Source organism: Emydura macquarii, unplaced genomic scaffold (assembly GCF_026122565.2).
Source record: "Emydura macquarii macquarii isolate MOO-44397 ecotype Brisbane River unplaced genomic scaffold, CSIRO-AGI_Emac_v2 contig_1451, whole genome shotgun sequence".
Lineage (NCBI taxonomy): Eukaryota > Metazoa > Chordata > Testudines > Chelidae > Emydura > Emydura macquarii.
In genome coordinates, this window is record NW_027131588.1 from 14388892 (window position 1) to 14414591 (window position 25700).

The following is a 25700-nucleotide window of genomic DNA, read 5'->3' on the forward strand; positions in this document are numbered from 1 at the left end:
CACACAGCAAGAGAGGAGGGGAAAACATTTTAAAGGGTAAGAAAGATATTTAAAAATATCAGCAGGGAGATCCAGAGGCAACTACTGTAACTGTTTTTTAACTATTTAAAAATATTCAAATAAGTTACCTCGAACTCTCCCCTGGGATTCAGTTAACATTTGCATGGATAGATATTCAAGCACACAAGCATGCACTTCAGAATGATGTTCTGATAGTCCTCAACAAAAGCATAAATGTAAAGCACTATAGAGAAACGTTTTTTCATTGTGAAGATACGGTCAGAGTGCAAAAGAATCCTAGGGATCCGGGGAAAAAAATTAAAATTGCCTCAGACAGTTGGTTTTGCAGGTTACAGGTGGCCCTGAATGGGATCTGTGTGACTGAACCGCTGCACCCAGGCTGATTCCCCCTCTGTGACTTAAACAGGGTACTGCAAAAGAGACAGGGGTCTAAGTTATCAAGTACCTCTTACTGTTGAAACAGTGTTTGTTGGGGTTTTTTTTGTGGCATTCAGAAAGGAACATGCGCACCATTGAAGCTTAACTGACAGTAGCCGTAGTTGCCTGGTATTTATTGCATGTTATGCCTTAAGCAAAGTTAGTGTTGCATCCCACTTGGCTGTAGTTCCACAACAACTTGGATTCTGGAGTTGCTTACAACCAACACGTTCAGGTGGGAAAAGACACCACTGTAACTAAGTAAAGCCTTCTCCCCATCCCTCACACGTGCACAATTATCTCTTCCACCAAACAAGCCCACCACCAAAAGAGTTAGGGGCACAGGCTTCCATATTGGTCCAAATTGGTATGGGTCTGATAAAATGTAAGTCCCCTAACTCATGTCCTTCCTTTTAGCTGCTGGAAGGGAAGCAGGAACTTTCTGTCCATTCATTTCCCTTCACTGACTGATTCTTCGGAGTTGTTCACATGCACCTTCACTAAATCTGACTCTTCAGTTCTGCCAATCGTGTTCAGATCCTTCTTTGTTTGTTTTTCTGTGAACATCTGGTTGACCAATTTTTTGTTCACATGAAAATTTGGGGAGGAGATATTAGGCATGCAAATACGCATACAAATGAACATGTTCATAGCAGAAGTCTCATTCCAACACCCTATTTTAAAAACATTTATTTAGTGTTAGAGATCTAAATAACATGCACACAATATCTGTGCATGTGACGAGAAAATTGATGGTAAAGTTTTGTAGAGAGGCAACGGATAGGTCTGGTTTATACAGTTTCTCTTACTCCTTCACTCAAGAAGGAGCTCAGCCACCTTTAAATTTGGAGTGGATATACGTAGCCAAATACATTTTTTTTTAAGAAAAAACATAACAGGTAAAATATTTAATTGTCCTAAAGAAGTCATAAGCCTCTACATTTCTGCTTCATCTCTTCCTCTAAAATGCACCTGTCGGGAGATTCAGTGGCCCTATGTTTGCAATGGCTAGGTCACTGAGGCACAGAACAAAAACCAGACCGTGTCATTAAAATGACCAAACAGCAACTTGAGCTATTTCTATGGACGATTTGCAAAAACCAGTAGACTCAAAATAGGGGTTCTGAAAGACTGTTCACCTTTTACACGTATTTCTATTGCAATAGTATCTGGAGGATTCAGTTCAGGACTCATGGCTGGTTGTGCTGGGTACTCCAAACAGGAAGAGAGAGCCTGTGCACCAAAAAGCTTACAAATGTAACACTATGAACAAATTAATTTTAAGGAAAAAAATATCACATCCAATTTATGGACTGTTCACAAGAAGAATGGAACAGTTTATTTGTAGGAGCTAACTTTTTCTCACTGATATTTACATGAGCTCAGCTCAAAGATTTCCTAAGCAGAAGAACGCAACTGATATGTCAGCTGTCTATTTCATAGCTTCCCTCAGAATCCTCCATAGCAACATTGAAACTGAACAATTTTTTGTTAGAGACAAGGTGGATGAGGTTCTTTTGTTGGACCAACTTCTGTTGGTAAAAGAGACAAGTTTTCGAGCTTCACAGAGGTTTTACTACTTCACCCATCTGGTTGCTCTAATATCCTGGGACCAACATGGCTACAGCACCGCAAACAAACTTTTTAGCCTTCCAAACGTGAACGAAGGCACCACTGTGTTCTGTGGCTGCATCCAAATCCAGCATCTCATATTGCTTGGGAAGAGCTCCAAGCAGCAGCAAATGCACTAAAGCAGTGTGCAGACTTTGAAGACACCTTTATACATGTGAACCAGAGCAATACTAATTTTTTAAAATGGAAGCTGAAGAAATTCTGGACATTGAAAGAAAGTCCTGAATTGAACATATGAATAAATTACAAAATTAAGCTCCCCAGATGGAGAAAGGACCATCCATCATATGAAGTTAAGACATTGAACATTTTTCCTTAACTGATTCCAAGGTTTGCCTGAACAGTAATTGTACAGCACCAAGCACAATTGGGTCCTGGGTCTATAGGGGCTCCTACATGCTACTACAATTACTAACAAGATCTAGCCCCTTTTTAGATCCCATTTCCAAACATACCGTAACCTGGATACTCTTTGAATGTATCCAGAAAGCCTGTAAATTACAGCACATCAATACCTTTTTAAGAAGCTCAGAATTAAACTGTTCCTTGCCACTGAACGAGCTTCTCCAAAATTTTGCATTCACTGTGTAAATAATCAAAACCTGGCTAAGGGATAGGAAACAAAGAATAGGGATAAATGGCCAATTCTCATCATAAGAAAAGGTTAACAGGAGGCTGCCCGAAAGGTTCTGTACTAAGTCCCATATTTTTAATGTATTTGTTAATGATTTGGGAAAAAGGTTGAGCAGTGAGGTAGAAAAATTTGAGATGACAGTTATTTAGATTAGTGAAGTCCAAAAAAGACTATGAAGAAGTTAGGAGGGATTTAACCAAGCTAGATGAATGGCTGACATAATGGTAAACAAAGTTCAGTGTTGAGAGATGCATTATGGAGGGAAAAACTTGAACTCTGGAAACTCAGCTTGGGATAGGAACCTGGTCATCATTGTGAACAGCTGAATGTTGGCTCTCTCAACTGAAGAGTCCAGGACTGAACATGAAAAAGATTGGACTAGTTTGGACCCTTTTGTTTCTGGAGGCCAAGACTCAGGCACACTGGGATAGTGTGGAGAAACTTGAACTGCTGTGTTCTGCGGTTAGTGGATTTCACTCTTCAGTCTCAGAAGGCAATTAAGTGCATTTTTCTAAACTGTGTTATGAATTCATGTCATTTATCAAATCAAGTACTCTGGGTTTGTCCTTTCAAAATGTATCTTCAAGCTACATAAAGCTTGTAAAAAGCTTGTTCAGGTCTGAAATTCTCTTACTGAGGAAATAGGATTCTTAGAGATAAAAATCTGGTTTAATACCCTAAGGGAAGGGAAGTAATTGTTTTGTACACAGAAAACAAAGTCAAGAAAATTCTTTTCTTTAATCAGATATGCTATTGTTTATCTTCCTGCATGCATGATGGGATGTTTATATGATTCGGAAGAGACTTTTAAGGTAATTTCATGCTACCACTAACATTTATAGCGTTTTCCTAAGGTGATCTTGGTACTTTCCATGTATCTGAAAGGAACATTGTCAGATACATGGAAAGTGTTCTGATTTGTTTTCTTACTACTACTTGCTATCTAATTCTTTTCTTGAGGGAGGGAAAATCACCTTACTAAAATGCTTCTGTGGAGTATTTTTTAAAAGCAGTTCCAGCATTCTCTTATTCATGAATAACCAGCAATAACAAGCCATTGTATGCTTACATGTTGCAGGAAGAACATGGTTTCAAGCATTCAGGGAGTCCTAATAAACAGTAAATATCTAATTCAAAAATCTAGGGTGGCGTCTTCAGAAGTGATATTTGTTAACTTAACTCTGCTGCTATTGAGGTCCATGGGAGTTGTATCCTTGGCTGCCTTCAGTGGGAGCAGTGTAAAACCAATGCTAAACACTTATGAAAATCCAATCCCTAGTGCCTTCTCCTCCTGCAATTCACGTCAATGGCAAAAGTATGTTTACACTTAAAAGGTGTAGGATCATGCTCCTAATTTGATCATGAGAAGCTCCAGACAGACATAACAGTGCTATTGGAGAGTGCAACAACAGATACAATGGATTCACTGTTGACAAATACAAAATAATGCACGTGGAAAGGAGTAATTTTAACTACCCATAACCAATGCTGTTTTAAATGAACCATTCAGGAAAAAGGCCTAGGAGTCATCATGCACAGCGCTTTGAAAGCCTCTTTATGTACTGAAGCAGTCAAAACAACATTAGGATTGATAAAGGAAGGGATAGAAACGAATGCTCAAAATACAGTGTCATTATATAAATCAGATGGAATAATACTGTGTTCAGTTGCAGTCACCTGTCTAAAAAGATACAAAAGGAATGGGGGGCGGGTCCAGAGACAGATGAATGGTAGGGTTGCCAATCCTCCAGGCTTGTCCTGGAGTCTTCAGGAATATGCCATGTGATGAAACTTCCGGGAATATGTCCATCCAAAATTGGTAACCAAAGTGAATGGAATGTTAGACACATGGAAAAGCCTGCAGTATAAGAGAGAGTGAAATATTGAGGGCTGTTTGAATTCATTCAAATACTTGAATTATAGCTCAGATGATATTTCATAGTGTGTTCTTCTTATAATACAATGACCTCTTCCCTGTTTCTTCAGGGAGTGCTCTTCTTACATGAGATTGTTCTGAGAACCTGGTTCCTGATCCTGCATACCCTTATTTATATGAGTAGTCCCACTGGCTTTAATGAGCCTTTTCCCTGGATTATCCTATGGTGCTTTGCTGAAGTTAGCAGGTAAAAGGCAGATGACTATTTAAAGAACCAATTAAGCAACAGCAATAAAGGAGGAACCGGTTAATTGTGCCTGTTTTCAGACAAACCAGTATCTTTGCAGAGTCCGTGAAACTATTCGGCTTGTATATGGAGGCTGCATGAAACACAAGTCTCTTTGCATTTTGTATTAAACTTGTTGCTGAATGTATTCGGTCAGAAAAAGATGTAAAAGCAGTTTTATAGTACGCACAGTATTACTGCTTGAGGCCAGGACAATGCTCTTTCCCTGATTAAACACAAAGATCCTATTCAGGAGGTTTGACTGATGTCATTTTTTGAGCAAAAGCTGAGCTGTGAATGCAAATGATGTAAAGCAGCCTTCAGTCTGAGATCATCTGTTGATTGTCATGTTGTGGAAAAATATTATGGAATGTGAGGGTACTTTAAAAAAAAAAAAAACTAGTGAGAGCTGCTTTTGTAGCAAGAAAGAGCAAGTGATGGGATGCAGAAGGAGGAAGAGAGTGAATGGTGCAAAATTAAATACAGGGGTTAATTTGTGCAGAAACAGTAAATTGGTTGGCTTAGAAGGTGGTCTCTTCACAGAGCAGCTATACCATGGGTAGTTGCTTTTCCAAGTATTTTGTAAAGTCATACCTGAGTATTTTTTGTTTATTGAAATTGCCATGTGTTACATCTTTACAGACATAGTACTGATTGTTTTCCAGTCCAGGGATGCTACTGTGGAAACAACTTTGTTCCCATCCTCAGATTACCACAGTAAACTTCTTACTTATCTCTTTTTTATTAAGAAGATGATCTGCACAATCTTGTGAAAGTGGAAGGTTGGACTAGTGAAAACATAAATCCTTTATACCCACAGGAAGTTGCAAGCTTTAGCAGAGCCCCTTTTTAATAACTATCTCTGAGGTCTGAGTGAATGGTGTGGGGAAGCAAGGTTAGTGGAAGGGAAGGAGACTGATTTGATTTTCTTTTTTAATAACATGCTTTTGGCTTTTTACCTTAATGAACTAGTGTTTGAACACGTACAATTTTTGTTTAAGGAAGGCCCCCAGTTTAGACTTCAAGGATAATTTTGAGGGCAAATGTCGAGTGTTTTATGAAGTAAACCAAGTAAAATTGAAGCCACTCTTAAAGGGGGAGTGTCCCTTATATCCCATTGTTTCTGTCTGGTCCTATCTCCTAAGCCTGTCTTTTAATAAGTAAGCATGATAGAAATCTCATTGGGAAAACCAGCAGGAGACCTGAGACACAATCTGATTTGGTTCTCAGAAATTCTCCACTTTCATGGATGCCCACTCAGGAGTTATGTAAGCAAAAACCCATCTGGGTAGAGACTGAGTTGGTTGGAGAAAATGCCACTTACAAGAGAAATTGTCTGTTCTCTTAAGTCAAATGAGCTGAAAAGAGATGCCCAATTATTTAATACCAAATCGAAAGTGGCAGTTGACCATGTACTGCTGTTAAGAAATAACCGGTTCATCCCACTATAGAGAGAGGCTTTTTGCAAACTACGGGTCTGGATACGGGTTTGGATTTCAAACTCTGTTGCAAAATTCATAATATGGGGTTTTGGTTAGAGTCTGCCTTTAATTTTGTCTCTGTAAAGTTAGCTCCTGTGAAAGGTACTACACTGACCGCCCTTGAGACTAGAGTAGAGATACAGCCTGGACCACAGCACTGCACGCTTCCTCTCATTCCTTGACAATATGCCTCAATGACCTAAAGGAAACTCCTGCAGAAGTGAGATAATAGTTCAGTTTCAGTGTCTATTCCGTCTTTGACCTCTCTGCTGAGACTGCACAAAGGTTGCCAATTCCTAAGTGCCAATTACGGTGTTGGTGCTTTTTTTTGTGATGTGGACATTTTGTCCTCTGGAAAATGGACAGAGGCCACTACCAAAGTGGGTTTGTTTTTGTGTTTGTTTGTTTTTGTTTTTTTACGGAATACCTTTATAGCAGCGGTTCCCAAACGTTTTCCCTGCATGACCCCGCTCTCAGATGTGTTGTTTCCCACTACCCCAGACAGCATGGAAGTTGCCGTTTAAAAATGGCATCCTCTATGCAGTGTGACCCCACATGCACTGTACATACGAGGTCAGGCTGCAAGGGGGATGCCATTTTGCTTTGCAAAATGGCGTCCTCTGGACTGCTTGACCTCACATATGGTATGTGCAAGGTTATGCTGCATGCAGGGTGCTGTTTTGTGGAGCAAAATAGCATCTGCTGTGCAACATGACCTCATGCATGAGGTGTGGGTGAGGTCATGCTGTGTGGAGGAGGCCATTTTGTAAAATGGCGTCCTCTGCACGCTCGGGATTGCCATTACCCCATCTGCTGATGAAGCAACCCCACTTGGGGTCACGACCCACAGTTTGGGAACTGCTGCTTTATACAAGGTTTCAATTTATAGATTCACTCCCTGCCCTCCTTCTTTACTTTACGAAACCGTAATGCCATGTATATTTTTAGGTACATGGTATGAACTCAGTTTTTAAAATGTTTTCCCACATTCTATTCTACAAACTGACTTTCTCTCAGTGTTTGAGATGTGCCACTAACAAGAAAGAAAAGGCGTGCGTGAGCGTGAAGACTCTGGAGATCATGGAGCTGTGTTTTGGTGTTCTTCACTGTACAACAGACAGCTGAGTTCTGTTCCATTACATGTTGCTTTAGGTGAGATGACGAAATTGTCTTTCAGGTTTCTGGGACTGCCTGCTCAGACTTTTTTGACAACTTTTACTAAAACTTAGAAATCCATTTTCATATTTATCTGGAAATGATCAGTGGGGAATAGAATGCACTCGTCTGTAACCAGCTCCTGTTTACCACACTTCTGCTCGCTACAATATCAGTGGAATTGAGGGCAATTAGGGCTCTGGGATACGTTTTGTGTGGGATAAAATAGATTCTTCATTCTGATACGTTATGGTGATATTGCATATCTTTTAAGTGTGGCGTTTGCACCGTTTGTTGTGTTTAAAACCATACTGAACAGTTAATAGCTGTCTCTTCCTTTTAAAGAAAGGTGTAGAGCCATGTTAAACCTAAGCAGGGCTCTTCTGTCTTGTGGATGTCTGAAGTAGATTCTTACCTTCCTTGCTATCGAGGGAATTTCTTTTGTGTTCCACACTGTAATTGCAGATTCGCTGCTGTTAAACTGATTTAATTACAATACTATAAAATATATTCAAATAGTGATTAATAGGAAAATAGTGGTGATTGCCAAAATCCCTTTATCATATTCACTGTAATGAAGTCTGGTAAAGGAATCAAGCTAACCATTTTCCCCCTCAGGCCAAATTTAATGGAATAACACAAGTCATAGAATAAAATGAATTCATTCGTGCCTGACTACACTGAAATACAATCTACATTAATAAGATCTCGGAGAGTTATTAACTCTTCTAGGCAGCACCTGCGTCGTTCTAGGCACATGCTAAATAGAAAAGGTGGGTGCAGTCCCTGCTCAGAGAAGCTCACAAGTTGAAGAAGAGCGGAGCAAGTGGTCCAGTTGGTGATTGACCACATCTTGATAAGGCCGTGTCGTTAAACAATTTAGTAAGCTGTATAAGTTGTTTCCAAATTACCCCTCAAATTTGCCACTGAGAGTCAGCAAGTTTTGTTTCCATATCATGTCAGAAGGGGTCTTCAGAAGAGACTTGAATGGATGTATGAAAGAAATGGGCCTCTTTAATTAATGAATTAATTAATTCTCTGTTCACGAATCCTGAATTGATGCACTAGTCTAATGCCATCTTACACTGGTGAAGGTGCAGTGCAATATGCTTTTTGCAGCTTTCAGATGTATCTGTATTGACTGGTCATTAAATCTGAAAACCTTTGTCCTCTAAATAGCATGTTGCAGATTTCCCTATTTCAAAATATATAAAGTAATGTTGGCTCTTAAAAAAAAAAAAAAAAAGTTTGTTTGTTTGAAATTCTTTGAGGTGGCACTTCATATCACATCATCATAAACCTTGTCAAATTCAGTTATGAATTTTTTCCTCTTTTGATGGGGGTTGTGAGTGAATAGAATTTTGTAGGAATTGTCTAAATTGGAATGTCAAGTAACATTACAGAACCTCTGTGGTTTCTAAAGCTGGCCACATATATTGAGGAAATGCTGATTTGATTTTTGTTACCAACATACTTGATAAGTGAGCGATAAAGAGAGCTATTTGCTGAAATGAGAATGTAGATAATGTCTGTAAATAAATGTCTCTAAACACTGGCTGATACTGGGTTGGTAGATTGACACATCCTGGTGTGCTAACAAATGAGACCTAATCCTGCAAACACTTGCACATGTGGTTAACTTCAAGCAAGTGAATAGTCCGTGTGCTTTAAGTTGAACACTTTCATAAGTTTTTGCAAGATTGGGGCCATGTTTTTTCTACTTGGTTGCTCTTCGTTCAACTGTTGTAAATTCTGTTTATGCAAGATGATGTCAGTTCTGGAACTTTAGATAGATAACTTTGCAAGAGCTTTGATCTTTTCCACTAACTGGAAAGATTATTTTCTCATTAAATGTGTTTGTGTTGACAGCAAACATTTTCTCTTGCTCAAAAGATCTAAGTAATTTGATGTTGTCTAGGAACTGCTCACCTCAATATCTTTGTATATGTATCCCTCTTCTTCATCATTTTCTTCTCCTATTGCCACTCCCACACCAATTATCAAAACAAAGGCATTATGTATTGTAATCCTTGTAATCTCCCAGCAATTGAATGCAGAGTGCAGGAGTTTATTTTAGATTGCAGCTTCAGGCCAAATACATCCTGGAATGAGTAATGGGCTGGAGGGTGGGGGAGAGATAAACAAACATGCATCTTTGGGGTCATAACTGTTTAATCAATTTTCTTTGAGTCAATGTGCTTAGCTAGGTCATTTGGTAAAGTTTCACATGAGTTTAGCTTCTTCTGGAAATTTATTTGTCTTAGTACAGCATGTACTGAACTCAAGGTCAAGATTCAGCAATCTGCTCACTGCTAAAAAATAAGACAGTGTCTCCTGATAAAACATTACTTTATATTTTGGTGTAAAAATTAATTGTGCGTCCCCATCTTTTAAAATATTGGTGTAGCTATACAAACAAACATAGAACATAAAAACAGACAAACTGGGTCAGACCAATGGCTTATCTAGCCCAGTATTCTGTCTTCCAATAGTGGCCAATGCAAGATGCTTCAAAGGGAATGAATAGAATACGTAATCATCAAGGGATCCATCCCGTCAGCCATTCCCAGCCTATAGCAAACAGCAATCCCTGCCTCTCCTGGCTAATAGCCTTTGATGGACCTATCCTCCATGAACTTCAGTTCTTTTTTGAACCTGGTTATAGTCTTGGCCTTCGCAACATCCTCTGGCAAGGGGTTCCACAGGTTGACTGTGTGTTTTGTGAAGAAATACTTCCTTTTGTTCATTTTAAATCTGCTGCCTATTAATTTCATTTGATGACCCCTAGTTCTTGTGTTATGTGAAGGAATAAATAACACTTCCTTATTTATTTTCTCCACACCAGTCATGATTTTATAGATCTCTATCAGATATCCTTTCCTTAGTCATCTCTTTTCCAAACTAAAAAGTCCCAGTCTTATTTATCTTTCCACGTATGGAAGCTTTTCCATATCCCTAATAATTTTTTGTTGTCCTTTTCTGTACCTTTTTCAATTCCAATACATCTTTTTTGAGATGGGGTGACCAAATCTGCACGCACCATTCAAGATTTATAAAGAGGCAATATAATATTTTCTGTCTTATTATCTATCCCTTTCCTAATGATTTCCAACATTGTTAGCTTTTTTGACTGCCACTGCACACTGAAGTGGATGTTTTCAGAGAACTATCCACAGTGACTCCAAGATCTTTCGTGAGTGATAACAGCTAACTTAGAGCCGATCATTTTATATGGATAGTTGGGATTATATTTTCCAATGTGCATTACTTTGCATTTATCAACACTGAATTTCATCTGCCATTTTGTTGCCCAGTCACCCAGTTTTGTGAGATCCCTTTGTAACTCTTCACAGTCTGCTTTGGACTTAACTATCTTGAGTAGTTTTGTATCTGCAAATTTTGCCACCTCATCACTTACCCCATTTTCAAGATCATTTATGAATATGTTGAACAGTACTGGTGCCAGTATAGACACCGGATGACTCCTCTATCCAGTCTGAAAAATGACCATTTATTCCTAGCCTTTGTTTCCTATCTTTTAATCAGTTACTGATCCAGGAGAGGACATTCCCTCTTATCCCATGACTGTTCTACTTTGCTTAAGAGCCTTTGGTGAGGGACCTTGTCAAAAGCTTTCTGAAAATCTAAATACACTATATTCATTGGATCACTCTTGTCCACATGCTTGTTGACCCCCTCAAATAATTCTAATACATTGGTAAGGCATGATATCTCTTTACATAAACCATGTTGCCTCTTCCCCAACAAACCGTATTCATCTATGTGTCTGATAATTCTGTTCTTTACTGTTCCACCAATTTGCCTGCTACTGAAGTGAGGCTTCCCGGCCTGTAATTGCCGGGATCACCTCTGGAGCCTTTTTTTTAAAAATGGTGTCACATTAGCTATCCTCTTGTCCTCTGCTACAGTAGCTGATTTAAATGATGGGTTATATACCACATTTAGTAGTTCTGCAATTTTACATTTGAGTTTCTTCAGAACTCTTGGGTGGATACCATCTGGTCCCAGTGACTTATTACTGTTAAATTTATCAACTTGTTCCGAAACCTCCTCTGACACCTCAATCTGGGACAATTCCTCAGATTTGTTACCTTAAAAAAATGCCATTAATAATTTGTCATATTTATACAATGGCTTGTTTTGAAGTAAACAATTAGAGTAAATTATTGCATAGCAAACAAGAATAATCAATGTTCGTTAGACAATTGGCCAAATTTAGACCTGGGGTCAAGTCACGGTAACGCCCTTGAAGTTGATAAATTCACACCTGCATTTGCCAGGTTTGACTTTTGGCCCAGTGCCTGAAAATAAGACACAGTTTTCAAAGATCCTGTTGCCTAAATAAAAATATTGATTGCTTGCAAAAAATAAAATGTAGTATTTTTGTTGGTTTGAGTAATTGCTTAAATACTTTTTTCAAGAACAGTTTCAATTTGGTTTTCTTGACAAGAGAAATTTAACAATATTTCTAATAAGCTACTTTAACCTAGTTGTCCATAAATTTGATGCATCGTGGTCTCTATTGTGGTGACGAAGCCAGAGGACAACATTTGTGGTTGGGGTTTGTGGTCATTTTAAAATTTTATTATCAGTTCCTAGTGCTACTCAAATAATATAATATTAAACTAAATTCTCTTTTGTAACAGAACAGAATTAGATCTATTGTCTCTCTTCCGTATTTGCATATTTTATGGTGGTGTTTTCTAGCACATAATAGCTCCTGCATTGACCAAATGATGCTACAATAAAATACTATAGAAAACTACCAGGAACCATTGCAACCTCTTCTTCCCTCTCACCTCCCAAAATAAAACCCCACAACCACATATGTACATTTGTGTATATAGAAATCAGTGTCTTTAGCAAACACGCCTTTCAGTATTTTTGTGCTAACTTGTATTACATTGGTGCCTAGAGATCGCAAGTATGTGAAATATTAAAACCGTAAAACTTAGTGAGTCATGAAGACATTTTAGTGTTTGTGTGTTTGCATTTATGAAAGCACAAATACTAAACACTGCATTTAGTTGGTGTGCAGTAAAAATGATAAATATAACTTGCCACAAATACTGTGAAATGTGTGGAGCCACATGACTGACTTTGCATGTACTTTTGGTTGTAAATATTTTGTTTAAAAAAAAAAATAGAGGACAATGACATGGGATAATTAGGGTATGCATCCAGTTTTAGGCAGGGCACATATTTGTTGGTATTTTTATTGTGCCTTCCATCCAAGTACCTCAAAGAACTTTCCAAAAATGAATTATTTAAGTCTCGGAACATCCCAGTGTAGCAGGCAGTAGTAGTATCCTCCTCCCACTTTTAATATGGAGTAACTGAGTCACAGAGCGGTTAAGGGATATAGTTTCAGCCAATGGATACCCACCAGAAGAAATTATACCTGGAAGACGATGCAGAGGTGAATTGCTACTATCCTGGTTCCCCTGCTTCTCCCACACTGAAGAGGCTGTTCTCTAGGCCCTCGGCACCAGAAGTGGTGAAAGGGAATTTAGGACCATCCATGGCTCATGGGTGCGTGTCTGCTTATATGCCGTTCCTAAATAAAACCGGAAAATGGAATCTGTCACTCAGAGCCGATTTGTTGTTAATTTACCCTACCACATGTTTACATGTCTTTCTTTTCTCTCCCTAACAGTCCTCAGGATCTTATCCTAAATTCCTCTGTACAACAAATGGTTATAACTGTCCTCTTTATAGTCCTAACTTCTGTTTATATTCCACAGCCTTATCCATATCCAGAATGGATGAAATCTGAAGGTTTTATTTCAAGGCTATATTGGAGCTATGTAATAATAATAATATTCAGCGGCAGCATCTTCTGGTACAGATTGGCTTCTCACGAGTCTAATCCAGAGTGTCTTGAACTCTTTTCAGTTGCTTTTATCTTTGATTTTGAAGTCCGCAGTAAAATTTTATGATACAACCTTTGACATCATAAATTACTACTTACTCCCAGGAAACGTATTCTCCAAAGTCCTTTTTTTTTTCATGGGAATAATCTATTGTGTGTACCAGCACACAAACTGGTGTGAAGCTAATGAAGCTCTGGTTTGGGTGCAGGTTGTTTACAGTTGTAAGGTTTCAGCAGATTGTCAAAGAGAGAAGCTGGCAGAGTGAAAAGCTATGAATTCCAAAATCCCAGTTTACCCTGCAGCCTAACGAGTCTGTTTATACCAGCTTCAACTTCTTTCCAGTGAAGTAAACATATACTTATAGTCTGAAACAAGTGGGACCAGTTAGTTGTGGAGCTCAGACAACACTCATGGTCCTTTGTCCCGCTGCCTACGTACTTCCAACCTCACTTTTTCTTCTATACAGAGATCTTCTACCTTTTAAAATAACGTAAAAAATAATTATTTTGCTCCTTTTCACGTTGTCTGGGACAGGTGATCCAGAGATTAACATGATCAAATACAACATGTTTGAGAGATATGTACTTTATTCAGTAGGGATATATGTGTGTTGTATACGTCAGATCTGTACTACAGTGTCAATTAGTACCTTATGGCACAGTTAGCTGGTTTTCTTAAGTAACCCAGTGCTTGAACTTTTAAAATAAATGAAGCTTCTAGATGCTGAATAGTGTCTTGTGGCTAAACAGCATCTGGTAGAGATTAGTCATGTAACATTCATAAAGCAAAAGAAATTCCATAATCTGTGGTTTCATCATTATATCTATGGCACCTATGTATTTTTCCCATATATAATTATCTGTTTGCTAGATATGTTTACTGTAAAGAGAACCATGTCTAAAAATAGGTAATTAGCGCAATATTTGTCTTAAACACCTGCCATTTCATAGTTTGGTTATGATGTGTATGAATACGCTCACTAAATCTTGGCACTCTTTCAGTGCCTTGTAATACAGCAAACTGCAAAACCTCATTAGTAAGAAGCTGCCCTTGTCCTTTTGTGGTTCAGATTTGTTCCTCTTTAATAAGAGACTGCATTTTCTGGCTCTGTGCCTTTTTCCTCTAGTAAATTTGTCTGACGATCTTATTTCCTGTATTTTTCCCCCCAGAGGCTCATGCTTGATTCTGAACTGTCACTAATTTTATATCCATGTAAATTCATTGACTTATTCATGGAGTTATTCCTGATTTTATGCTGATTCAAGACAATAATCAACTCTGTGTGTGTCTGTCTGTGTTTGTTTGTTTCTACAGCAGTGCCTATTGTATATCATCCAGCCAGAGCTGTGGAGTTGTTTAATGTGGACATATTCATTTTCAGCTGGAGCACTTTCTGATTAAGTTTCAAACGCGTCTCACCCTAATAGTTCTGTTAAGTAAGTCAAGTAGTCTGACACAATACAAGCAGGCAGTATTGACTCCCCCCCTCCCCCCCCCCACCCCCCACCCGCTTAGTTTGTGATCTGACCTTTTCATTAAATACAAAATGGTTTTTTCATGTATTTTCAGGTTTTATACTCTATTATTTTATGTTAAATCTGAAGAGCTCTTGGAAACTGTCTTAAATCTTAAAATCTTTCCGAGTAAAGGTTTTCTTGTCAACCAGTGCTTCAAAAATGTACCAGATGTACTATGAGCTAGAAGATGATCTAAAAGATGAAAGGGTGGGGTTCACAGCAATGTGGTTCTAGGGGAATGCTCCAGTGGGAAACCCAGCTATCCTGCCATCACCAGCTGGATTCCAACCAAGGTTATATATAAAATACATAAAAATTACTTACTCAAAATAGTGCAGGTTACTGCAGCAGCACGTGTGACACTAGTTTTGGGCTGTTGGTTTAGGTTAATCTGTGCATATGTTTCTGACTGAGACAGTCAGACAGGGATTTCAGTATTTTATTGCTGCTCTTACAGAATTATGTTGTCTTCTAGTTTTGGCTGTTAAATCCAGATGAGCTGCTTAGTCACTACTTGTTTAGTCACTTCTTCTTTACTGCAAATGCTAGGCTAGTTTAGGAATTAAGTTAAGCATTCTATGAAAAACATATTCAGCAGAAATTATACATGTTTGTGCGTGATTGACCCAATTTCTCATATCCTCTCCTCCTTTGTATTACAGGGATTTTCTGTTGGTGTGTGCTATTTGTGTAGGTGCATATATACATCCAGAGATGAGAGAGTTTCATGCATCAGTGATTTAGGTTAATTCATTCTCCCCATCACTTGTCACTATTTTGTACTTTTCGATGCACTTTAATCTGTTTCTTGTACATGGTGGCTGCAGGTTCTGAAACATGGAAGTAGTTTTAACTTCACATTCATTGAGGTTTTTGGTCATTCCAATCTCTTCAGGAAGCAGATTTCTAAAAAGTTCTGTCTTCTGCTTATGCAAGCCTCACTCGTGAGGTTGACAGCTGGGTTGCTCCAGTGGAACCCAACCGTTGTGGGAGGCTGTGGTCACACAGAGTCAGGCAGTCTCTCCAGTAACTTGGGCTGTTCCCATGGTGGACTTCGAAGATGAGTTCAGAAATCTGGTATTCAGTGGCAAGACAGTGAAGAAAGTGGAACACTGGGGTGAGTTCACTGAATCCACAGACTACTGTGTTCTGGACCTTGTCTCTCTCATATCCGAGAACCAACATGGCTAAAACCACACTGGAAACTAACTGTAATACTTCTGCAATGAGGTGTACACCACACTCAGGCCCTGAGCAGGTTAATGTAGGCCAGGAGGGGCTAATCAATCTTAGATGCTGCACCTGGAGGGTGATCGGGGACTGATAGCACCTAGGGCAGATGAAGCTCCGCTGGGGGAGGAGGAGCTGGGCTAGGAGCATAAAGCTAAGAAGTGAGAGCAGGAGGGGGATGCAAGTATGAGGTCTGCAGTCATGCCAGAGGGAGGAGAGTGCGCCCGGGTCAAGGAGGAAATCCAGAGGGAGAGTATGCCTGGGTCCTGCATGGACTAGGCAGTCTTACAAGAGGTCTAGAGGGGTGCAGAAGCCATGGGGGATGGAGGAAGCTCCAGTGGTAAACCCACAGATAGGCAAGGAAAGAGAGGAGGAGTAGATAGGAGTCCAGGGAAAGAGCAACAAGGTATGAGGCTGAGCACATTTATGCTGCTAGTCATAGAATCCCAGGACTGGAACCCAGAGTAGCAGGTGGGCCCGGGTTCCCCTACTAGCCACAAGCTAATTTAAATCATTTTGTTGCCTTAAAAACCCATCTCCTTAAAGTTTTTTTATTTTCTAAAATAAAACTGGGGAATGAGAAACATGTCTTTTGTGTAGAATGAACTCCATCTTCATAAAATGAGGCTATGTATTTGGTTTTCCTAATACAAGGACATACCATTAAAAAGAAAAAAAAAGGCGCTGATTAGTTCTTCATTCTTATACACAAACTAAACTTTCAGAATGAGGAGAGGACAGAAAGGCCCCATATCTTTTGCTTATTGGATTGTCCGTCTGTCTGTCTAGGTTGTTAAGTGGTGCTTGTGACCATGGCATCAAAGTGACTCATGTTTGACCAAAAACCCCATAAAATAATAGTGTAGCTAGTGTAGAGGTCTGAGGCCTCAGTTTTACTTCTCAACTCTTATTATTCCTAGTGTTAGAACAGCTCATGACAAATTAGTCACTAGGTGGTAAAAATTAAACGTAACCCTTGCCATATATAGCATATATATAACACTTGCCATTTTCACTTGCAGAGAAAGTCGTCTTTGGTTCGCTTTATGGTCTGCCTTCTTCTCTTTCCTGGCTAGTTCCTGCACATTACTGAGCACCTTCAACTCCCAATGTAGCGAATGGGAGTTGAGGATGCTCACTACCCGTCAGGAGACACTTGGCATCTCCCAGGTCAGGCCTATAGCCTCTCTGGTGCTGTGCCCAAGAGTTTTAAGTATCTATGGTATGTAATAGATGAAAAAGCTCACACTGTGGGACATGCATTTTAGTATAGCCCTCATCGTATGTGGTGGCACCCTCTGCTGCTTACGTAGGTGGTTCGAAAAGGAGTCTTGAAATACTTCTCTCTGCATGGCTCTTAAACGTAGTTGCTAAAAGAAGTAATGCATATGTTTGTAGAAGCAATTAAATGTGGCTAAGTGAATAAAGGGAAATGTGTGCTCAGAGCATGTTTAGGAATTTTGTATTAACTCTGTAGTTTGTATTTGTTTGGAGAAATCTTAAAACAAATCATTATACTGGTTATATCTGTTTCTATAAAAACTTTATCCCCATTTGAGCATTAGTGGGTCAGAATGTTTTAAGCCTCTGAATAAAATCAAGTTAAGATAGCATCTCTGACTTTTGTACATGATATAGTGATCATAACCAATTTAAGGATGAATGGATTAATTGTCCTTTTTGTCCCTTGCTGTTGCCTGGCTGGTAGAAAAGGGTAAATTCTTATCTGGTAATCAGGTTTCTGTGACTTCTTCTGTTCCAAACTGGGCAGTTTTCTCCAAAGTTAGTAAAACAGAGTTCTGGCTCATTTGTTTTGAATTTTTCCCTTTTTTCTCATTAGAAACCTGAACACTGTTTTCCAAAAGCAACAGCATTTGGGGAATAAAAAGAGAAGGGAAGGCAATGTGTGCAAAAACAAAAAAAAGGTGTGTGGCCCATTCTCCCCTGCTGTCTTTGGAGAAGGTAGCAAAAAGCAAGATCTCATGAGGCACCCTACGCCAGGCTTTCACTGGCTAGGGAAAAAATGATAAGATCTGTCAGACCAATGGCAGGGGAAGCCAGTGGCCAAGGACTATATCTTTTACTGTCATGTTTTTGTTTATCCAATGATGAAGTTTCTTTTAGTTTAAAAAAAATCCAAAAAACAAGCACACTCTAATATTCACACAGTGTTAATCTGCTTTCTGCATTTGTCAGAGGATATCATGGTTAGACCAAAAATCAGTGAGTTATAAAATAGCCAAAACTATGTTTTGCAAAAGACTTGGGAGGTTTTTAAACGCTCAGTCTTGGTTATTTAATTTCCTCTGGAAGCCTTTTCAGGAAGGCTAGGTCTCTGTGTTCTTTCCTCAGTGTGAGGACAGTAGCAGAGATCTGGAGTAAAATGCAATATGGAAAGAATGAAAGGATTTCTAGCAGGAGCGAAGAGGGCTTTGTGGCTAGCTATATAAAAATGGAAAAACTGACCCTAGTGCCTGGAAGATGGTCGATTTCAGTTATATATGTTGTAAGGCATGCTGGGCTGTGTATGAGGCTGAAGCAAGCTTTTTATGATGACCCTTTTTTAAGAGGCAGGAATAACTTTTACACAACGGCATGCAGAGACTGAGCTTAAACAAAAAAAGACATGACTGACTCAGAAAAGCATGTGGAATACAACTTTCCTACATTACTATCTGCTCTTACTTGGCATGCTAAATATACGTTGGCTTTGTGGCAAGTGAATTAAGAATAGGAAAGTTTTTTTATTGGCAAGGTTGATCTAGATGACTACATTGTAACCTCAGTCTGATAAATACCAATTACTTTTTTTTTTTTTTTTTTTGGAGGGGGCATATCTGTTGGATGCTCAGTTTAGTCCGTGTGGGAGCAATTTTCCACAACATCTTCCAGGAAAGGCAGTGTTAGGTAGAGACCACACGAAATTTGCCTACAAAACTTTTAAATCTTTTCCGTGGCCATTAATATACATCAGTATACAGAGATGTTGGGGGTTTTGGTTTTGTGAATGAAACTGCTAAATTCCATTTTCAAGAGTTGAGATCCTGGTATTTATCATTATCTCAGACCAGTTTCACAGAACATACTAACTTCATTTCTTTTCACCATTCTTTATTTTGTTTTTTGCACATGTAACGAGGGGAAACGCAGAAGCTGGTATAACCTCTGCCAAAGCAACCAGAATGGGAACACTTCTGCATTTGACTAACAAATCTGTTTTCCTACTGCACCTTAGTTCTTTGTTTTTGGTTTGTAGGGAAAAACTTTAAAGATGGCATGTAATCAAATTTGTCTGGCACCCATTATTGTAGTATTGGAGCATGTTCCAAGGATTGAAATAGCAGTAAAAACAATCGCTCTCTACACCTCCTTCAAAACATGTAGGAGAAATGTCTTGAGTTGTTTACAAGGTTTTGGCTGTTGGTGTGTTTTGCTTTTAGTCCTGATCACTCTACGGTCTGTGGCCATCATGATGTCCATGAGTGTGAGTCTAGGTCCATCTCCTCTGCAAGTTCTGTCTCCTGCACTCCAGGAATCTCCCTATATTGTTCAAAAGTTGTAGAATGTAACCACTGTGGGGGGTTGAATCTTGGTTGGCATGGAAGAGACCCTCTGTTACCTACCTAGTGCTGATCTTATGAAGGACTTTAATCAGGACTGAGACTTTGTACTGCACTTCATGTTCCGTGGGGAGCCAGCCAGAGAACATTTGAAGTATATTACTTTCACTTAGAGTACCAGTTACACACAGTGGTGCAACTGTATTGAGTGCATGTGTGTGTTCATTACCAAGACACAGTGCTGTTGTCAGGCTTCTTTTTCTTAAATCTTTTACTGTTGCATTTCTGCCATGCAGCTGTACTAGTGGTAGCAATGGTCAGATCAGGCCTCTGCTGGCATTTTTGCCAGCATGGCATCTAGACTAGGTTTGGTAAGGGTGAGAAGGCATAATGGTAAAAATGACAGTGCCTTGTCCACACTCATGCCACCACCATCGTTACTACTTCTGGAACTGCACCAGTGGTAATACGATGCTGGAACATCAACAACACAAGTCTATGCTAGACACAGCCAGCAGAATGTCTGATTTCAAATTTTTCAGAAAAAGGGTCATTGCAATTTTCTGAAATGCTGTAGCATGCTTGTTGAAGTACTCATTTAAAAATATCATTTAATGCACTTAATGAAATTATCCATAAAAACTACCTAAAACCATATAAGACATACCTGACAAAATGACGATGTTAGAAAGAATATATTTATTGCAACAGAAGACAAAGTCTACCAATAAAGTTCTCCCCCTCATAAAAAATAAAATCAGTAAACAATTGAACCTTAAACCGGTAGGTGACATAAGAGAATACATTTATCATAATCCACAAAAAAAAAGCTTGAGTGGCGTAGTAGCACAAAACAGAAAGGAATGAATGCAGACTAAAAATTAAGGGCTGCTCATCTACCAAATTATTTCAACGTCTTGGGAAAGTTGAGATCACTATATTACCCGTGACTACAAATGCTAGTTTCCTTCAGAGATGGGTAATGAGCAGTAATGTTTGTGTCTTTTAAAAATATATATATATAGCACTGAGATGTTACTGAAGAACTTTGGGGAATTTTGAAGTATTTCATTGCATTCTTGAATAAGCATGTTTTACTTTTAAAATAGTTTTATGATGAGACAGAACTACAGAGCTACTAATAATTTTTCACCATCAAAATGGAGTAACTATGTAGGTAATATGATCATACTATATCCTGCTGCAGTATTTAGACAATTTGGAGAGGAGGTGACGTACTTTCTGTTTTCAAAATATGTCTGTAGTTTACAATTAGGGATTTGAAAGCAGCTATATTATCTTGTTTCAAATAAAGAATAAAATATTGGTTTATCATGTTGATACTTTAGAAATTGTTAATATAATTCAAGTTGAAAACTAATTTTTCTGAAACAGTCTTCTTGGTGAAGAAATGCATGCATATAATGCTGGTTCTATATATTTATTTTAAAACATACATTGGAATTTTTTTATTGTCAACACGTTGCTGGATTCAGTGTGTTTAAATTTTGTTTTATGTGGCGGGGTTAAATATTTTATTGTCCTAAAGCAAACTCTCAAAGGTGCCCTTTAAAACATCTCTTGCAAGTCTTCTGTAAACGGTCATGAATCCCACAGACAAACTGTGCCATGCAAACTAAATTAATCGGAGATTGGTTCAGAGGCCGTTTGGGATTTGGGTGGTTATGCTTACATTGCTTTCTTGATGATCTAAAGATTTTCTCCTTCTTTCTAGGAGCAAATGCCAGCATGATTGAGATCTGACCAACTGTGTCAATACTTCAGCTAAGAGTCCTTCGGTGTGAAGGAGGGGCCTAACATCTGCTGAACAATCATGGCAGCCCCATCTGCTTTGGTACCCTCCTCTCTGATGTCGCAACCAGAGTTAATTGAGGTGAGTAGACTAATCCAAAATTCTGGTAGAGTCGAGTTGATCAAGCTTTTGTCGTGCAAAGGTGGATTCCTAATAATTGGCTGGCTTAGTTTCAAGTCACTGATGGAATTCTTAATATTTTGTACTCTGGATATACTCGGCAATCATTGCACGATGCCATCTTTTTTGTCAAGTGACATTATTCTGTTAGTAGCTACAGTAATTTATTAATAGAAGCTAGTTCACAGTCCATTGTTTGTGTTTGAGTCACACCTCGAGGTCCCAATTGGGATCAGGGTCCAAATGTTCTAGGTGCAGTCTGTGCATGCACATTTACACACGCACACAGTGTATCAATATACTCTCCATTTGGTTTTGTTATAGTAACAGAAAAACATGGGAAGTCTCTACTGCCAAAATACTACTACTAAATTTACATCAGTGGATCAAATATTTCATGAGCTAGCAGATAGTGTACCACCCCTACGTTAGAGAAAGAATAGTTCAACCACATATAGGGTCTGTCTAAACTGCCAAAAAAATTTAAAAAATAAAAATATCCACAAGTAGTTAATGAGTTAAGAACACTGTTTTTGTTTGTTTGTTTGCGCAGTGTGTACACACGGTAAATATAATCTCTAAATACTGGTGAGTTCATCTGTTTTATGTGTCTTTCTTGTCACAGCACTATTACAAAACTAGGTTCTGATTCTTCAGTAAGATCCGGGTAGGAAGTCTCTTGCATCTGAATGGATTCCAGTTGTCATTGGTGCACATGCATGGATCTGACTTTAGGATCAGGGGTCCTAGTCAATTTAAAAGATGTAATGAGTGTAAACCAACTGGCATATAACTAGTAATATTTTGTGTCATCCAGGATCACTGCAAATGAAAAAATATTTACTACTTGAGATTTTGAATTACCGCTATCTGTAAGTTTAAGTAAGGGTTTTTTTACAGCAGGTATGAACATAAGGAAACAAAATGGCTAACGGGGAGGAACCAAGTCAATTAAAGCACACCGCTGACTACGCGCACAGACATTTTTCTTTCCGTTTGTTATTTTGTTGGTATTCTCTGTAAACCTTTTAAATCTTTAAAACTTAATACAACTTAAATTTTTCCGGGCTATATCAGAAGTCCCAGTGCTTCACTAAAATATAGTTTTTATGGAGTATATTATCCTGTCTACTCAGCAGAGATGACGAAGTTTTTTGCTGTAGAGGAGATTGAGACTAACACTTTCAGGGATTTTTTTCCTTCTGTGCTTGGAAGGAGGGTTGCATACCTCCTGCAGGAGCTGGATTACATTTAATTTACATTTAAAAAAAACCTGTTGCTTGTTTTGAAACACAACTAATGGATGCAATAGGATTTCCTCGTGTTTAGTGGACAGTCATCTAGGAAATACATTAACACTGGATATATTTATTTTGAAAAAAGCAAATCTAATTTTTCTCTCTCTCACCCCCATCCTTTAATTATGGCCCTGATCCTGCACAGGGGGGTCCACAGTCCCTCAGTCCTGGACATTGACCTCAGTATGGGAAGATCCCTGTGCAGGAGTGGGGCATATAATTGTACTTGATGGCACTACGAGAGGTAAAATTCTTTGTGTCACCCTGAAAACAAAGGTTTGTAAGGAAAACTCCTTCATAAATGTTTTCTGGAGTGGGGGGGAAGGGGAGTAGGTGCTTTTCAAAAGTTTTGGCAATTCAAATGAGCTTCCAAAATTTGTTTGGCAGCACTAGACTGTTGAATCTTTTTGAGACTTGCCCATCACTAATTTCAACACAGGGACAGGTTCTGATGCTGTAGTAAAGTCTTCTGGATTATCAGAACCTCGTCACTAGAGTCTCTTTATGAGCTCTCTCAACCTGCTGAGCTGTCTCAGGTTCTCTGTATGCTATCTCCTTTCCCCTCCCAGCATACTGTTACCACAGATAAGAAATGATTCGGTGGTTTGATGCGTGGCGTAAGATGAGATCTTAGTCCAATTTAGGGTTGAAGGATAGTGAATGTTCAGAGCAGTTTGCTCATCCAAGACTGAGACCTAGTACATGCAATTTCTGTTCCAAGAGGCAGTTCAACACATTAAAGAAATCCCTTTGTTTTTAATTCCAGTAATTCATAATGTGTTCACATGTTTTAGGCAGTTTTCCAATACATTTAAAAAAAAGATATAGTCACATTCCACGTATGGGCTATTCTTTCTAATTTCAAAATGGTTAAACCATTTGATTTCTAAAAGTCTTATTGCGGCAATTTTTAATATTCCTGTTGGCCATTTTTGCTGGTGTTAATTAATACTGAATAACAGTAGAAATCCTCGAGTGGTTCCTTTTTACTGAAGGTCATCCGACATTAATGTCAGACAGGTTTCTTTGGTTCTGTCTCGTCATTTAACATGGGGTTTAAATTGAGTTTTTTCAGATTTAATCTGGTATAAAAGATCACAGGTGTTACATAGTTTTTCTTAGGTACAAGTATAGATTATCCATAAGATGTCCATACATTACATTAATATTGCAATTTAATTTGGTATGGCTGTTAGCTCCTCCTTTTTTATATTAATTATTTTACATGATTCACCACTACCTTTCAAGATAGATAATGTTCCTCTCTGTCTTCTGTGCTTAAAATCTTTACCCCACTTTAATCTTTGTTTTGTTTCATGTGAAATGTGTGAGGATCAGGAAAGACTGTTTTGGATTTGTCACTGCATGTAGTACACTGTTCCGTATATAATTGAACTCCCTTTTGTTCCAGCTTGCATGTAACTTAAAATAGTCTCCATCTCAGGTTTGTGCTCACATTCTCTGTGAAGATGTGTCTACTATAGCCTGATGGCTATGCAGATTAATTCTTAGAATGTTGTGAAGATTATGACGTTTATGAGAAGGATGTGAGCAGGAAAGATGAATGACTCCTGTTTAATGCTTCTCACTGTACATACCAACAGCTTTCAAATCCTTCAAGGAAAGGCGCTTGAACAATGAAAGAATGTAAGAATAAATCTTTCAAATGCTGGGTTGCTTTGCCCACCTGCAGAAGTGGATAGTGTTAAATTGTAAACTCTTTGGGGCAGGGACCATTTTTGTTTTGTATTTGTACAGCATCTAGTGCATTGGGGTCCTGGTTCATGCCTGGGATTCAAAGGCATTGCAGCAATACAAATTATAATAGTAAAAAAATCACTCCCTTAACTAAAGAAGTAGTAGAGACACAAACAACAAAGTAACCAACATTTGATCAACTTGATTCTTCTTCATCTTTAGAGGCTTGGACTGATTTATTTTTTTAAAGTGTGTTATTTACTCTTACTCCTTTTTTCTTTCCCTCTCACCTTCATATAGGCAAAAATGTCATACAAAGATACATTTTAGGAATCTCATTAGCTTAATAACGTAGTAGGTAGAAAGTTTGCTGAGTGGCCAGGAGGAATCTTGAGGAAGCATTTTAGTATGCCTGGAAGGTCATATATTGTTTGCAAAGGGAAAAGATAACAAATGATGTTCTAGATAAGATAATTTACTGCATAAAGTCATTAGCAGGTTGCCTTTAAAGATGAGATGCGGGTAGGAAAGAGAGGATGATTTTTTCCCCACAGTGGGAAAGTAGAAGCCAGTAACAGTTTATCCGTTCTATTTACACTTAACAGCTTCAAGAAGAAATTATTTGCTCTTATTAACTAAGTGCTCTTAGAGCACTTCAAACATGCTAAAAGGGCCATTCTTGTCTTGTTTTGTTTTTGTTTACATTTTGATTTTTGATTTTGCCAGCCGAGGATTTTGCCAGCCAGGACCACCTAGTGCTAGATGTAAATGGACACACACAAATAAATAGCTGGAATTGGCCTAAACGGGAGTCCAGAAGACAGCTTTCATTGTCCTCTCTGAGCTAGCCAAACGAGTCTCTAGAAGCACTTCTCCCACTTTTGAAATTGAATAAGTTTCTGTCCCCATTTCCTCTCCACTTGTTCCTACTTCTAAATGGATGAGACTTGGGTCCCCATGTGCTAATGCTATAACTGTTTTTTAAAAGTGCAGCAGTGAGTAGGAGGGGAAAAGGACAGGGAGAATGAAATATAGCATGTGTTAATGCTATCACTTTTTTAAAAAGTG

At 38.6% G+C, this 25700-nt stretch overlaps 1 protein-coding gene across 4 annotated transcripts in view; it reads left to right on the forward strand.

The window, feature by feature from the left end:
- The window catches only part of LPAR1 (lysophosphatidic acid receptor 1), a 93064-nt gene that overhangs the window by 11173 nt on the left and 56191 nt on the right, over nt 1-25700 (forward strand). For all 4 annotated transcript variants that reach the window (XM_067553207.1, XM_067553203.1, XM_067553204.1 and 1 more), the window contains exon 2: nt 21439-21597. In XM_067553207.1, the coding sequence (XP_067409308.1) occupies nt 21538-21597 (60 nt within the window). In that variant the 5' untranslated portion in view covers nt 21439-21537. The remainder of the gene's footprint in view (nt 1-21438; nt 21598-25700) is intronic.